The 17,953-nt window shown below is 44.0% G+C and overlaps 1 protein-coding gene across 1 annotated transcript in view; it reads right to left on the reverse strand.

Annotated features, from left to right (window-relative positions):
- LOC126458515 (transcription and mRNA export factor ENY2-like) overlaps window positions 1–17,480 on the reverse strand; it is a 48,682-nt gene extending 31,202 nt beyond the window's left edge. The window contains exons 1-2 of the mRNA XM_050095613.1: window positions 17,209–17,480; window positions 16,437–16,582 (exon numbers count right to left, since the gene is read on the reverse strand). Coding sequence (XP_049951570.1) covers window positions 16,437–16,582; window positions 17,209–17,264 — 202 coding nt within the window. The 5' untranslated portion in view covers window positions 17,265–17,480. The remainder of the gene's footprint in view (window positions 1–16,436; window positions 16,583–17,208) is intronic.
- Between the last annotated feature and the right edge of the window lie 473 nt (window positions 17,481–17,953).

The raw sequence follows: 17,953 nt of genomic DNA on the forward strand, positions 1-17,953 counted from the left end.
TGCAGATGGTAATATCCTGAAAAGCCCTTGCTTGAACAGCCACAGCCTCAAATGGTGTATTAAAAGGCAGAATTTCATTATATAGGGTGTTTAGAATATGTGCACACTCTGCCCGGCACGCTATCACAGGCAGCACAATTCTTACAATATCCCTGGTATTCACAAAGGGTTGGGATCTGTATTGCTGAAAACCAAGTCTCCTGAAGGGCAATGTAGAAGGCAGGTGACGTGCTTGAGAGTTGTCATAGCTCAGCGAGCTACAATTCCACTGGAGAATAATGCTGTTGTACAGTGAGGCCATGAAGAGACCAAGAGGGCAGGTTATGCCTTAAGGTCATCTGCCACTGGTTGAGATGTTACGGCGCAATATACATAGGTTCCAGGTTCTATTGTGTGGTGCGAACCAGGACCTCAGGGGCTGAAGGAACACCCACCTCACCCACAGGAGTGGAACAGGCGGGATCTGGTGGCATCGGGCCCCACTGGAATGTCCTCCTCTGAGGATTTTTTTCTTATCTTTCTTCTCCTTAGAGGATTTCTGTAATTGCGAGGGCTTCTCTAGATCAGTTTCAGATAAGGGGGATGATTGCGACCACTCCTTCCTGGTGAGAGAAGCCAGAGGAAGATCATTTGTCTCCTGCAGGGAGGTGGAGACCAATGTCCCTGATGGGTGAGAAGCCACTGATCCGTAAGTAGATGTGGGGAGCCCCAACCATCACAGTGGCAGGCATGGATGAGTGGCCCTGAGGGTCCACTGCAGGATGTTCAACAGGCAGGAGTACAGCCACCAAAATGGGATGACATCACCATAGCTGTAGCATACAGCATTATTTGACATTCTGGGCGCAATTGCTCGAACTACTTCTTGGCCTCTTGATACCCAAGTTTGTCCAGAGGTTTTTATTCTTATACTTTCTTTTTCCTCTGGAAAACAGCACAATCTGGTGAGCAGAGACAATGGCACTTAACAGTTGACACAGATGGGGAGATGCACAGGGAGTGATTTCATGCAGTGCTTGTCTATAATCTCTACAAATGGGGCTAGCATTGCAATGAGAAGACATGTGACCAAATTTCGAGCACTTTAAGCACTGTATGGAATGCGGGACATATGGTTTCACATTGCATTAGTACCATCACCTTGACCTTTACAGGCAATGAATCACCCTCAAAGGCCAAGATGAAGGCACCGGTAGCAACCCTTTTGTCTTTTGGCTCCCTACGTACACAACGGCCAAAGTGTACACCTCATCGTTCAAAGCTAGCATGTAGCTCGTCAGAATGTAAGAGCAGGTCTCTGTGGAAAATGATGCCCTGAACTAAATTTAGACTTATGAGGAGTGACAGTAACCAGCATGTCACCCTGCTCGTTACAAGCGAGCAGTGTCCGTGACTGATTCACTTTTCATTTTAGAGATGGCTGCCACTTCCTCTAAGCTCTCCACAAAGAAGAAGTGCTTTGTGGCCAACAAGGCATCACCAACAGTCCATGTACGAAACAAATACTGCATGGAGTACTGCTCTGGCTGCCACTTAGCCCTACATTCCTCCCATGGTGCAGCCAGGGAAAAGAACATTAATCGGTTGTATCTCTGCACTGAAAGTGGATTGTTCTTTCACAGAGATCAGCAGGAGATAACTTAATCCGCTTCATTTGTGGCTGATCCACCACAGTGCCACCCACTCTGAACGGGGGCTCTCCCCATGAGTGCTACCCAGCACCAGCAACAGCTACCTGTCCAATAATCCCCAGTCACAATGAAGCACATACTAATTGAGAGGTTGGTTGGTCGATTTAAAAGAGGGGAGACGGGGGGGGGGGGGGGGGGGGGGGGGGAATCAAACTGCAAGGTTATCAGTCCTTTGTTCCTGGTGAAATAATTACACAAGGGAAACAAGAAAAGAAAGGAGACATACAGCACAACAACAGGATAATAGGAGAAAGGAAGAACCAGAAAAATGACAGGTCAACCAACACTACTTTGGACAAAACAGTAAAAGAAAACCACAGAGAGAATCAAGAAACAGGTAGAAGGAGTAAAAACAAGAGAGCAGATGACCGTGGCTGGCCAACCACAAGAATAAAAAGGAAAAGCCAGCCACTCTGCAACACATTATAACACCCACCCTAAAAGCATTATAGTGCAGAACACAAAGGACATGCACTAAAACTTATATAGAATGATAAAACCCACTGTCACATATAAAATGTAAAACTAAATTAGCCGAAGGGGTGGTGTCCGCTAAAATTAATGGCAACGAGTCCGTCGCAGGGCAGCCAAAGAAGGACAGCTCACCAAGATATGGGCCACTGTCAGCCGGGCGCCGCACCAACACTGAGGTGGGTCATCATGGCGCAGGAGGTAGCCACGTGTCATGCAAGCATGGCTAATGCGGAGCCGCCAGAGAACCTGAGTCCCTGCAAGAGGCTCGCATGGAGGGCTGCCACACATTCGTAATCGCCTCAATGGCATGCAGTTTGTTGTGAATGCTGAGGTTGTGCCATTTCGTCTCCCAAATCCACAAAACCTTGCAACGTAGTACTAAACGCAGGTCAGTTGCAGAGAAGCTGATCTCCATAAGCGGTTTCCACGTAGCCTGTTTGGCCAGCTCATTGCCTGGGATTCTGACATGACCTGGGGTCCAGACAAACACCATTGAACGACTGGACCATTCCAGGGCATAGATGGACTCCTGGATGGTCACTACCAACGGATGGCGAGGGTAGCACTGGTCGATAGCTTGTAGACTGCTCAAGGAGTCAGTACACAGAAGAAACGACTCCCCACGGCATGAACACAAAAGCCCAAGAGCACAAGATATAGCCACCAGCTCGGCCGTGAAAACACTGCAGCCATCGGGCAAGGAATGCTGTTCAATATGTCCTCCATGGACACATGCGAAGCCAACACCATCATCAGCCATCGAGCTGTTGGTGTAAGCCACTTCATGGCCTCGGTACATGTCAAGAATCGACAGGAAGTGGCAATGGAGAGCTTTGGAGTTAACTGAGTCCTTAGGGCCATGTGGAAGGTCCAAGCAAAGCTGCGGCTTAGGTGTACACTATGGAGATTTACGTGAATCGACCACAACTATAGGTGGTAAAGGCAAAGACTCCAGCTCTGAAAGAAGGGATCGGACATGAACTGCAACTGGAAGCCCTGACCTTGGCCACCGATGCAGGAGATGAACAGCTGTGGGTGAGAAAAGGAGACTGATGCGGATGTGCAGGAGAACTACGAACATGTGCAACGTAACATGCCAGCAGTTGTGCATGCCTAACCTGCAATGGAGGGACTCCAGCCTTCAAAAGGACGCTGGTCACTGGACTCATCCTAAAAGCTCCTGTCGCTAGGCGAACGCCACAGTGATGCACTTTGTCTAGGAAACGCTAGTTGAGGGCGCTGCCAAACCATAAACCACACTCATAGTCAGGGTGAGATTGAACTAGAGTTCTGTAGAGCTCCAGCAGCATAGAGCTATCTGCACCCAAGTTGGTGTTGCTCAGGCAGTGGAGAGTATTGAGGTGCTGGCAGTGGAGAGTATTGAGGTGCTGGCAGTGGAGAGTATTGAGGTGCTGGCAGTGGAGAGTATTGAGATGCTGGCAGCACTTCCACGAGACTATGACCCAATCTAACTGGCAACACACCATAAATTCCAGCAGCTTACAAAGAACGTTGGTGAGGCTGACGGGCCAATAGCTATCCACATCAATCATGATTTTACCGGTTTAGAGCAACAGAATGATGGTGCTCTCCCGCCATTGCAATGGAAAGACACCATCGCACCAGATGCGGTTAAAGATGATGAGGCAATGTCGCTTGTAGTCAGATGAGCTATGTTTAATCATTTGACTGTGGATCCGATCTGGGCCAGGAGCCGTCTTGGGGCAACTCGCAAGGGCACTGAGGAGCTCCCACTCTGTAAATGGGACGTTATAGGATTCACTGTGTCATGTAGTAAACTTTCCCTTCCAGCCACCATTTGAGAGTGCGAAAGGTTGGGGGGGCGTGGGGGGGGGGGGGGGGGGGGGGTGATTCTCCAACGCAGATGCTCGAGCATAGTGCTCGGCAATCGCGTTTGCATCAGTAGATAACAAGCCATTTACGTTAACACCGGTAACACCTGTTGGGGTCTGGTACCCAAAAATATGTTTCATCTTGCCCAGACTTGAGAAGGTGACATATGGCACACAATGGTCGAGACATATCTCTCCCAACACTCCTGCTTCTGTCGTTTGGTAAGTTGGTGAACACAGGCAAGGAGCCATTTAAAAGCTATGAGGTGCACCAGGGAAGGGTGCTGCTTATGCCACAGTAGAGTTTGCTGATGCTCCTTAATTGCTTCAGCGACTTCCGGCGACCAAGGGACTGCCTTTCACCGGGGGCACCCTAAAGAGTAAACGATCGTGTTTTCTGCCACAGAAAAGATTGTTGTAATCACCTGCTCAACCATCACATTGATGTTACCGTGTGGGGGAGATTCAACAGTGACTAATTGAGAGGCAGAGGGAGAAAAGGGAAGTGGAAGTATGCAGTATGGAAAGGAAGTAATGCTGCAAAGGCTGGGGCCCCGTGGAAGCCAAGCATGTACTCATGAAAGAGTTGAAAGCCCCCTGGAGGCACATGATTGTGATGCAACAACTGTAGGAATTTCCTGCTTCGAATGCCTGGATTTACCTTTCTTTTTATTATTTCATCCAACCACTTCCCTTCCCTTTCAAAAGGGGCAGGCGGTAATTCAGGCAGTGCCTCAGATCACTCTGAAATGGATGACTTCTTGCCGCGTGCAGTTCTGTGCTTTGGATCAGAAGTTTTAGTTTGACATTCACTGGAGATACTAGCACCAGCACCAGCTGTGGAAGCACAGACTTTGGATTAAGACTCAAAATGTATTTTATTGTTCATTGGAATGTAGACAAACTGTCTTATGTTTTCTATTTACCTTTATGTTTGACAGTTCTTATTAAGTCAACATAAAAGTTTTCTGGGTCTGGTACCGCGCCATAATGTAAAAACTACTGCTGCTATAGAAAAGCCAACGTTTCGGCCACGATTGCAGTGGCCTTCTTCTGGGTCTAACGGTGCGTTCTAGCTATGCAGTGTTTTTTATATTTTGTTGTTAGTGTTCACTGCACATGCCATTATGTCATAATTTTAAAAAGGTAGTTAGTTTACTGGTCACTTAAGGAAGAAGGCGAGGGAACTTTATTTTAATAGGTTATTGCGGTGGAGGGAGAACGTGACCTCTGTTGTCCATTGGCTCTTGTGTTACGTGCCATGATTGGTGGCCATAGTCGAACGAGAAGTTTGCTGTTGTTTACCAACTGCTGGACGTCGGCCGCGCGGCGGCAGTTACTCGCCGGTAGTGCTCGTGCCTCGTGTTGACAGTGCGGTCTGTTGGGCTCTGATTGCTGGCAGCCAAGATGGGGCAAGCCTGACTCCATCGTCCCTGTTCATGTTGTTAGGGTGTTTGAGTATTTCGATGGCCTCTCTGATTTTGCGTTTCATCATAATTGGCTGCTTGGCCAACACACAGGCTTCGCTGAATTTTATTTCTTTTCCGCAGTCATGGTGATATTCTGCCACTGCGGATTTATTGTGTTGCCCTAGACGAACGTAACGCTCGTGCTCCCGAACGCGCGTTGCTATTGGCCTACCAGTCTCGCCGATGTATGCCTCTCCACATTCGCATTCCACCTTGTAAATGCCTGCAGTGTGTAATGCATCTACCTTGTCCTTGGTGGAGCCTAGCACGTCTTGGATCCTACGACCACTATGGAAGACCGGCTGCACTCCAACGTGGCGAAGGTGTTTGCTTATTCGGTCAGTGACGTTTCTCACATACGGTAAGCGTACTGTTGGCTGCAGTTTGTCTATTTCCTGCTTATCTTTCTTGCTTGTGTTGGTGGACAAGGCTGTGTTTATCGACTTACGGCTGTAGCCATTGGCTAAAAACGTTGTGCGTAACCTTTTGAGCTCAGGTGTGATGTTTTGAGCATCACTTAGGCGCTGAGCACGGATTGCCAAAGGGCGGATGACAGTTCTTCTGCACTGGGTGGTGGTAGGATTGGGCGTGCAGGCTTACGATATACTCTGTGCCCCAGTGTGCCCTCCGTTCTCCTGTACACTTCGACGTCTAGAAACGGGATAGTACCATTCTTTTCTACTTCCAGCGTGAACTGTATCTTCCCATGCACACTGTTCAGATATTCGTGGAACTTGTGTAGCTCCGTTTCACCATGAGGCCATATAGCGAACGTGTCGACCACGTATCTAAACCAGCAACGTGGTCGTAAAGGAGCTGAACTGAGGGCAGTTGCTTCAAAGGCTTCCATGAATATGTCTGCTGCCAGCGGAGATAGGGGAGACCCCATTGCTACGCCGCCCGTCTGCTTATAGTATTTTCCTTGCCATTTGAAGTACGTTGAAGTCAGGCACAGCTCAACCAGGTCGCATATGTCTGGCGGGACATGCTCCTGAAGGATGTGGATGGTTTCATCTACTGGCATGTTCGTAAACAGTGATTTCACGTCAAAGCTGACCATGATGTCCGTAGGTAAAATTGTTTCTCCCTTTAGGCGTTCTATAAAGTGTGCAGAGTTCTTCACATAAGAGTCCGTCTTGCCAACTAGACGTCTTAGTTTGCAGGCTAGGTACTTTGCCAAGTTGTAAGTAGGCGAATTGATCCCATTCACTATTGGCCTCAAAGGGCAACTTTCCTTATGTATCTTTGGAACACCGTAAATTCTAGGAGAGACTGGTACTCTGGGAATAAGATCCTTGGCTGTGTCAGCGTCAATTCTCGAGTCCTTAATCGCGGCCTGCGTCTTTCGAATTATCTTCGCCGTAGGGTCCGCCCTTAGTTCTTTGTAGATGGGATCATTTAATAATTCTTTCATCTTGTCTGCATACTGCAAGGTGTCCAAGATGACAGTAGCATTGCCTTTGTCTGCTGTTAATATCACAATTTCGTCATCGTTCTTCAGTTCCCTGATAGCTGCTCTTTCCTCTCTGTTAAGGTTGCGTTTCTGTGGTGTGGCACGTAGTAGGACTCGAACGGTTTCCTGTCTAATTTTCTCAGCTTCTATTGCAGATGTGTGCCGGAGTGCTGTTTCCATGGATTCGATAATTTCTTCCATGGGAATCCGCTCAGATGTGACGGCAAAGTTTAGTCCTTTAGCTAGCGCTTCTGCAGCTGCGTTGCTGATGGGATGAGAAGAGAGGTTCACTGACCGAATAGGCAAACACCTTAGCCAGTTGGAGTGCAGCCGGTCTTCCATAGTGGTCGTAGGATCCAGGACGTGCTAGGCTCCACCAAGGACAAGGTAGATGCATTACACACTGCAGGCATTTACAAGGTGGAATGCGAATGTGGAGAGGCATACATCGGCGAGACTGGTAGGCCAATAGCAATGCGCATTCGGGAGCACTAGCGTTACATTCGTCTAGGGCAACACAATAAATCCGCAGTGGCAGAACATCCCCATGACTGCGGAAAAGAAATAAAATGCAGCAAAGCCTGTGTGTTGGCCAAGCAGCCAATTACAATGAAATGCAAAATCAGAGAGGCCATCGAAATACTCAAACACCCTAACAACATGAACAGGGAGAATGGAGTCAGGCTTGCCCCATCTTGGCTGCCAGCAATCAGAGCCCAACAGACCACACTGTCAACACGAGGCACGAGCACTACCGGCGAGTAACTGCCGCCGCGCGGCCGACATCCAGCAGTTGGTAAACAACAGCAAACTTCTCATTCGACTATGGCCACCAATCATGGCACGTAAAACAAGAGCCAATGGACAACAGAGGTCACGTTCTCCCTCCACCGCAATAACCTATTAAAATAAAGTTCCCTCTCCTTCTTCCTTAAGTGACCAATAAACTAACTACCTTTTTAAAATTATGACATAATGGCATGCGCAGTGAACACTAACAACAAAATATAAAGGACACTGCATAGCTAGAACGCACCATTAGACCCAGAAGAAGGCCGCTGCAATCATGGCCGAAACGTTGGCTTTTCTATAGCAGCAGTAGTTTTTACTTTATGATGTGGTACCAAACCCAGAAAACTTTTATGTCGATTGACTCTGGCCGCGGAAGCCTATGCAGTTCTTATTAAGTCGTACTTTCCCACCTGTGTGAAATAAATCAGTTAAACCAAATATCTGTAACTCACTGGACCAGTATAGTTGAATAACAGACCATTACTACACTGGTAAGGCCCTTGATAACACAAAACGTTTTAGTTTTTCCTTCCACCATACAAGGGTTAGATAATATTACTCACTGCCCGACATGATACTTAGGCTATTTCATTTTTCTGTTGTGGGATTTGGGTTCCTTCCTGCTGTCCTAGGGCCTTTGTATGATGTCTGTTAAAAAAGCATCTGACCTTTGGCAAAAAAAAAGTTTACCTGTAGCGTTGGACACCTTTATCACTCTGAAAATTATTTCCTTGAGGTTCCACATACTTCTCCCAGTAGTGCCACCATTGTTGGAAGAATGCCAAAACTACCTCTTTTGGAAATGAGTTTAGCTCGGCTGTTGTTGCTGCCATATTGTCTCTTTATATGAAATCGCATTCCTTCCAATGGCATCCTGAGTTTGCCGAACAGCCAGAGGGGACCATACCAGTACAACTATGCATTGGCCATATCATGTTTGGTTAAAGAGCAGTCCACTGTCAGAGTTAAATCGTGCTTGTCTTATGAACTGCTGACGAACTGAATCAACAGCCTAGGCTCTGTGTCATTCTTCCACATTTACTCCACTACATTTTATGGTGCGCACTTTGCAACACAATTCATTTTCAGATTTTCCTGGACAATGCGTAACCTCAAAATCAAATCCACTTAGCCATAAAGTCCAGCCAGCGAGTCAAACAACTGGTTCGATCTTTCTGTCCAAGAAACTATTTCAATGCAGCATGATCCACTACAACCTTAAAACGTCATCCATACAGATAACTATGGAAATAAGTGATACTCAAAATTAGCATGAGCACTGAATTTTCTCCATCTTTCTAAGCTGTTAAGAAGTGTAAGCTACTGAGTGTTCTTTTCTGTATATCTCTTGACTCAAAACACAGCCTAGAGTACACTTGTTTGAGTCACACGACAATACAAACTATTTTTATAGTCGGGGAAAGCACAACTGGGCTGGTGGCCAATAATTCTTTCAATTGCTCAAATGCTGTTTCTCAATCTGGAGTCCAGTGAAACTTTACTCCCCTCTTTAAAAAAAAAAAAAAAAAAAAAAAAAAAAAAAAGAGGTGTAAGTGTTCTAGCTACCTCCAATTTTTGGGATGTACCTTCAACAAAAATCGACAATCCCACAATATGACTAATTCCTTTACCTTTGGGAAATCCTTTAAGGCTTGTACAGCTGTGGGTCAGTTCATACATTGTCTTGGCTGATAATATGCCCTAAATAGTGTATATCCTGTAATATGGAAATGAGTGTCAACTGTGTCCCAATAACCACTTAAAGAACTCTCAGACAAACCTAGCACTTCTGAATGTCCTTTGAGAAATGAGTAGAGATTCGTGCTGCTGTAAAAAGAGCGATGAAAGCATACAACCACTACCACCGTCACACCTTAGCAAAGGATCTTGCTGAAAACCCAAGGAAATTCTGGTCTTACGTAAAATTGGTAAGCGGTTCGAAGGCTTCCATCCAGTCACTCACTGATCAGTCTGGCTTGGCAACGGAAGACAGCAAAACAAAAGCTGAAATTTTAAATTTATCATTTCAGAAAGCTTTCACGCAGGAGGATCGTACAAACATACCGCCGTTTGAGTCTCATACAGATTCCTGTATGGAGGACATAGTGATAGACATCCCTGGGGTTGTGAAGCAGCTGAATGGGTTGAAGATAAATAAATCGCCATGTCCTGATGGGATTCCAGTTCGGTTTTACAGACATTACTCTACTGCATTGGCTCCTTACTTAGCTTGCATTTATCGCGAATCTCTTGTCCAACGTAAAGTTCTGAGCGCCTGGAAAAAGCACAGGTGACGCCTGTATATAAGAAGGATATATCCTCAAAATTACAGACCAATATCCTTAACAGCGGTTTGTTGCAGGATTCTTGAACATATTCTCAGTTCGAATATAATGAATTTCCTTGAGACAGAGAAGTTGCTGTCCACGCATCAGCACGGTTTTAGAAGGCATCACTCCCGCGAAATGCAACTCGCCCTTTTTTCACATGATATCTTGTGAACCATGGATGAAAGGTATCAGACGGATGCCATATTCCTTGACTTCCGGAAAGCGTTTGACTCGGTGCCCCACTGCAGACTCCTAACTACGGTACGAGCATATGGGATTGGTTCCCAAATATGTGAGTGGCTCTAAGACTTCTTAAGTAATAGAACCCAGTACCTTGTCCTCAATGGTGAGTGTTCATCGGAGGTGAGGGTATTATCTGGAGTGCCCCAGGGAAGTGTGGTAGGTCTGCTGTTGTTTTCTATCTACATAAATGGTCTTTTGGATAGGGTGGATAGTAATGTGCGGCTGTTTGCTGATGATGCTGTGGTGTATGGGACGGGGTCGTCGTTGAGTGACTGTAGGAGGATACAAGATGACTTGCACAGGATTTGTGATTGGTGTAAAGAATGGCAGCTAACTCTAAATACAGATAAATGTAAATTAATGCAGATGAATAGGAAAAAGAATCCCGTAATGTTTGAATACTCCATTAGTAGTGTAGCGCTTGACACAGTCACGTCGATTAAATATCTGGGCGTAACATTGCAGAGCAATATGAAGTGGGACAAGCATGTAATGGCAGTTGTGGGGAAGGTGAATAGTCTTCTTCGGTTCATTTGTAGAATTTTGGGAAGATGTGGTTCATCCGTAAAGGAGACCACTTATAAAACACTAATACGACCTATTCTTGAGTACTGCTCAAGCGTTTGGGATCCCTATCAGGTCGGATTGATGGAGGACATAGAAGCAATTCAGAGGTGGGCTGCTAGATTTGTTACTGGTAGGTTTGATCATCACGCGAGTGTTACAGAAATGCTTCAGGAACTCAGGTGGGAGTCTCTGGAGGAAAGGAGGCGTTCTTTCTGTGAATCGCTACTGAGGAAATTTAGAGAACCAGCAGTTGAGGCTGACTGCAGTACAATTTTACTGCCGCCAACTTATAATTCGCGGAAAGACCACAAGGATAAGATAAGAGAGATTAGGGCTAGTACAGACGCATATAGGCAGTCATTTTTCCCTCATTCTGTTTGGGAGTGGAACAGGGAGAGAAGATGCTAGTTGTGGTACGAGGTACCCTCCGCCATGCACGGTATGGTGGATTGCGGAGTATGTATGTAGATGTAAATGATATTGTCCAGATAGGCCATGAACAGTTTCGGTTTCTGATGCAGTAGCACCCAATCTATCAATTGCAGCAGGAAAGTCACCAGTGTATTTCTCACACTGAATGGTATCTAACGATACTGGTAATGACCAAATGGAATAATGTTTTAGGACCATGCTCTGACGTTATTTCTAAGTGGTACCCACTTTGTACGTCTATGGTGGTAAAGTAACAGTATTGCCCCAGATTGGCTAAGGTATCTAGTGTTCGGCATGGATCAAGCACCAGTTGTTCGCTGGTTTAAATATCTACACGGTGATTAAAAAACAAGTTTACAAACTGACATGGCACATCAGACGTACAACAACGCTCAGTAATCACACAGGAATCAGGGGTCACAACCGCCACAAGTGGGCCCTTTGGTCACGAGAGGACATTGCTGTACAAACACAGGCAGAGTACACGGAAACTGTTGCCGTTCAATGAAAGCATTGGGAGTAACAAGGCTAGCTACATGTACCGTGAAATGGCTGACATGCATTTGATTTAAAGCGTGTCCAACTGCAACAGACGAGAAGTTGTAGGATTGTATCCTGCAAAACATCCTGATAGAAATGTGCCATACCACACATTTGCCATCCTGTATCGCCAACTGTGTGAAACCGGCTTGTTTCATTAGCACAAGTAGGATGCTGAACAGCATTGACAGGTGTGGTGGAAGAAAGCGTTCTCGAAAAGGTGGAGCATATACCATCTACAAGTAAATGAGGTGTATCCCACACCACTGAGATACCACAACCCTCTGCTTGGTGCACTGTACACAATGAAGGACTGCATCCACTTCACTTCCAATGGACCCAGCCTTTGCAACTGGAGGACTACAACAAGAGCATGGGATTTGCACCATATTTCTGGAGGAATCTGCTGGCGACCAAAGCTTCACAACAAGTACTCTCTTCACCGATGAGGCTGGATTCTCACTTGAGGGTGTGATGAATGTTCACAACCTGCATATGTGGGTGGTGTGAACCCACATGCCTCACAATGCAAATTTACCCTTAAAGTGTGGGCTGGCACCATTGGAGATTGTTTAATTGGCCTATACATTCTCCGCGACCAACCTGATTGTCGCACATATTTCTTATTCCTGAAAGAGGTTCTGCTGGACATGCTGAATGACGTTCCAATGCCTATTCATCACTGCATTCGATCTCGGCACATGACAGGGCCCCCACACATTCGAGCAGCCAAGTGAGGACATATCCACAGGCAACCTTTCCCAGCCACTGGATTGGTTGCAGTGGGACAGCCACATGGCAATCGCAATCATCCAATCGATTTTTTCCTTTGGGGATATCTGAAGGGCCTTACGTATGAAGCACCTGTTACACTGCTGAAGGACCTTAGTGAGAAGGATTGTTGTGGCAGCAGGATGTCTTCGAGGTACACCAGGTATCTTTGAGAGAGTGCACTGTTCAATGCAGTGTCGATGTCTGCTCATATCTCTATGAATCTGGACAAAACATCAAACACCTCCTGTAGAGGGTGTCCACTTGTAGCATGTGACTGAATAACTGCAATGCCATTTAGTAGCCCCGGATGGCCTTTGCCACCTCTCGTTGCTGTGTGATTATTGCTCCTTGCTGAATGCTCTATGCACCATATCAGTTTGTAAACATATTTTTTAATGAACCTGTATATTCGCAGCAGGATCTCTACTCTTTCATGCCGTCTGATTACTTCTTCAGAACAAGATGAGAGATGGTGGCTAAGGTCTGATATTTTCTTTTATAATTACACTGTGAAGCTGTTGATTAATAAACTCCTTGTAATAAAACATTTTAAAATCATTCCCCCCCCCCCCCACACACACACACACACACACACACAGCTTCCCAGTTCCAAAGACATTGTGTTTTGTATGTGTTCCCAGATTGAATTTCATTCATTTCTTGTTAAAAGACCAAATGTTAGCAACTCAGTATCGATTTCTTTTTATTGGTAGCATTTTTCCTGATCAAATGGATTGTAACAGTTGTGTCATTTCATTATGTAATGCTAGACTTAAGTTATAATCTTGTAAGTAATTAATTCAATCTTATTATTTGATACAGTCTTTTTCCTAATCTGATTTTTAAATGCCATTTCAGCAAATTACTCAGAGCAATTGTGCTATGTCGGTTGTCTTAGTATGTTGATGCAACTGATCGGCCACCAGTCATAGCTTTAAATGTATATTGTACTATCATGGCTCGAACTTTCACAAAGTCATATTCCCCTTTTGAAAGCATCATTTTATTACAAGATCAATACCAATGCAAAAGTTTTATGTATCTTTTCAAGGCCATGCCTCATTGTGTTAAATATGGGCTGACAATACAGGCTTCGCCAATTTTGACTGCTCCCATAATCATGACAATTGTACTCTCTCTTTTGCCTATATTATTTCTTACAAGCCACATTTAAAAAATTAACATACAGAGGTAGAGTGACTATATCCCCCCATCATAGGATGTAGATGGTGTGGAACCCCAGCAGCCACTGCTTCACAGCCCAGAGGCAGCGAACACAGCTGTGCCATAAGAACGGCAACCCGGCACAGCATGGACATCATAGTATGGCCAAGCAGTGCCCACTAGCATGAGCTGGACAGGGAGGTTGAAATACTGCTGGCTAGGGCCGAGTTTCCAGAAGAACTGAGTTTCTTTACTGCTTCGAAACATCTGGAATAGAGGCTGATGACAGGGTCCAGGTGTTACACGACAGTAGGTCAAACTGCACATGCATACTGAAGGCTGACCCACTCCCAAGCCGTTGGCGTAAGAGTATGGTGGAATGTAAGCAGAGGCTTCTGCTGACTTGCTGTATTGGCAAGGACCTTGTCCCATGGACAGACTGTGGCTGTTGCTAGGTAATGGTTCTGGGCTGTTTCCCATGCTGCTAAAGTTCTATGGCGGTACACTAAGTATATTACAATAGTAGTGAGTTTTGTATGTTTGCAAAAAGTGAAATCGTGAAGCTGCACGACGACAGGGAAGCTGCATGAAGCACTGCACTATTTAACTAATAGCAGCAGCTGAAGGAAAGTCTAGGTAGTGGCAGTAGTAATATAAACTTTTTATAATTTTAATAGTTTTATTGTCTGTTATTGTAGCAGCAACAACAAACAATGTTTTAACATTAGTAATAGCAGTAGTTATTAAGCTCAACCGAAAAGACAAAAACCTGTGGCTTTTTCTGACACAGTAAAGGGAGACCTGTCAAGAGCAGAAAGAGACACTGTAGGAAAACTTAAATCAGATTAAAGTATATGTAACTAACTAAATTGTAAGAGCAATAGTAGTAGAAAGAAACAATGTATAGAAAATTATTATTCTATACACTGTAAATTTAATTCAATTTTTAAGATAGGGAAAAAACATTAAGGGAAATAACAATCAATTGATTATCATGGAAACACACTTAGCCCACATGTAATTATGTTTAACGACACATTCCCTACTTGACTTGTTTCATATTTATAACTTTTTACAATTTGGAAAGTGCTTCAATTAGTCTTAAATGCTGGAGAGACTTTTTTTGCTTAACGGGAACACGAAGACAATAACTAGGGCTGCACACAGCATGTTTCTTTCACAGAAAGGTTGTAGTCCAAACAGCAAGCAATGAAACCAGCACTCGACGCCTTATGAAGGCACTTAGAGAAGTTGTCAAAATACCACAGATAGAACAACAATAAACACTGATCTAATCCAGACACTTGGAAATCACAAATATCATTGATGCAAGCTTGAAAGATGACAATCTGGGGCACTGGATGGAAGCAGAATTTCTGATCACCAACGCAGTATACCCAGGATAAAAAATGGGAGCCTCTGATTAATATTCTGTATGTATTAGTTTATGTGATGATTAAGTTTACACTTACCACACATAACAAAAATCACTTCTACACAATGGATCTTTTCTATGGCCTTACTTTAGAACTTATTAACCTACTGCCATAACAAGTAGGAAAAAAACCATTTATTCATACAACTAGCCATATGCCTTGTAATTATCTGTTAACTGCGGGCTTTAACAGTTTTCTGGGAGCTGATGCTCAGCACCATAGTTACCATAGTTTTATCCGCCATGGGAAGGCTTACCTGACTACTACTGTGAGCTATATTATTTCTGGAAGTAACTAATGTGAATACTCAATTCTCTTTTATACTTTAAAGAGTGCGGTAGGCCTACATACAGCAAAGAGTATCTTGCATGACTTGAATGTTTTCAGTGTAGAATATATCTCTGTACCTGGCACTAAGTGTGTCACCTTTGTTACGAAAATTTTACAGCAGTCATTTTGTACACCATAAACTTCAAAACATATCAAGGAATTAGCAGTCACAGCAAAATTTAAGTTCTCAGGAATGGTTTAGCTTGTCTAGGCATATCAACTCTGTGGATGGCAGAAGCTATCCAACAACAGAGAATTACTGGCCATAGACCTCATTATCACTGCCATCCCACCAATACAGGAAGCAGACATCCAGCATCAGTAGGTGGAATTGATCTTAAGTTTCTGTCCCCCTTCTGAAGTCAAAGGTAATTCATACACTGTAATGATTACAGAACTTTCACCAAGTCTTAATACACAAAACCTCATAAATTTCAGATTTTCTCGGTGAGTGGCAGACATAAGATCTATGGAACTAACATCTCAGGCGACAATATTAATTCACAGTAGTAGTACAAAACCAGGCTGATACAGTACAAACGTCATAATCTTTAAACATCAGATACTATAAACTTACCCAATACAACTGACTTTTGGGCCAAAAAATGCTCTAGGCTAATCTTTGACTTTGTTAAACATAAAAGACAAACAAACCATTAAAAACAAATTTCGGAAGATCGGACCAAGAACGACATTTTTTTACATTTAATTTTTGCATAAAAAAATCACACACTAATTTCGGATGTCGAGAATCTCTGCAAACGATTTAACAAGATGCAACTTTTATGATCAATCGTGTATAATAAATTATTTGTTTCGCTAAAATTTAATATGTTTTTCAGATTCAAACACAAATAAGCTTCTCCATGTATACTACTTGAACCTTACCTCTGCCCTTGGGAGTCACTTCAGTAATTAACTGTTCAGCTGTAATATTCTGCACACCACGTTCCTTAACTATCTGTCTACAATGCATCAGGATCTGGTCTCGCCATCCACTTTCAATCAGTCGTGTTCGTAAAAGTTCCTTAAACCTGTAAAACAAGTAGTTGGTGAATTGATTGAAACAATCGTCCCAGCGTTTTTCTGCCAGTCCACCAAATTTGTTAACATCGAGTATAGATTTAAGTGTCAGGAAGTCGTTTCTGAAAGTATTTGTATGGAGTGTAGCCTTGTATGGAGTGTAGCCATGTATGGAGTGTAGCCATGTATGGAAGTGAAACATGGACGATAAATAGTTTGGACAAGATGAGACTAGAAGCTTTCGAAACATGGTGCTACAGAAGAATGCTGAAGATTAGATGGGTAGATCACATAACGAATGAGGAGGTATTTAATAGAATTGGGGAGAAGATGAGCTTGTGGCACAACTTGACAAGAAGAAGGGACCGGTTGGTAGGACATGTTCTGAGGCATCAAGGGACCACAAATTTAGCATTGGAGAGCACCGTGGGGGGGTAAAAATCGTAGAGGGAGATCAAGACATGAATACACTAAGCAGATTCAGAAGGATGTAAGTTACAGTAAGTACTGGGAGATGAAGAAGCTTGCACAGGATAGAGTTGCATGGAGAGCTGCATCAAACCAGTCTCAGGACTGACAACAACAACAACAACAACAACAACAACCAAATGAGAACCTTCACTCATCACAACTTCACCTCTCTTTTTCTCCAGACATAATAAACTTTTGTTGATATCCCGGTTCATGAAGCATTGCTACGGGCGTTATCCACTGGGATGATCCTAATTTCACGTCTAAACCTTCAGTTCACACTCCACAGTCTACTGCATCCACCACCTGCGTTCACTATTCCTTTGACACAAGTCAGTCACAAACCAAACCGCCAAAGATGTTACACTGGTTCAAACAGATGGAGTTTGAACCTGTTATCTTTGTATCGAGCATTCGGCTTGCAATTTCACAAGCAACAAAAACTTCCACATACGACCCATCGCCACAGCCTTCAGAAACAAACAAAAAAGACCGATTGACACTAAACGCGAACGGAACGGACCGTCACGTAACGTCACCGTTAAATGGCGCATTGTTCACACTATACGGAAGATCAACACGACGTCAATTCTCTTAGCCCGGCGTCGAACGGAGAAAGTCAGGCGCTACAAAAAGTCTGAGTATAGTAACGAAATTGAGGCATGACCAACGATAAAATTTGTTAATAACCAAATAAAACTTACAGTGAGTAGTGTTTACCAATTTTGTTCGGTAAATTACTGGGAAAGAGAAACAATTACTTGGTAGTGAAAATATTTACTTACAAACACATCAAACAATATTTATAAAGGAATACAAGAGATTATTTTACTTATCCATTATGTGTTTTTTCTTATGTAGGCAATAACATCATAAACAGCTTTATTTTTCTTCCTCAACAGAGCTGATTA

The sequence above is a fragment of the Schistocerca serialis genome, chromosome 2 (assembly GCF_023864345.2).
Source record: "Schistocerca serialis cubense isolate TAMUIC-IGC-003099 chromosome 2, iqSchSeri2.2, whole genome shotgun sequence".
NCBI classification, from domain to species: domain Eukaryota; kingdom Metazoa; phylum Arthropoda; class Insecta; order Orthoptera; family Acrididae; genus Schistocerca; species Schistocerca serialis.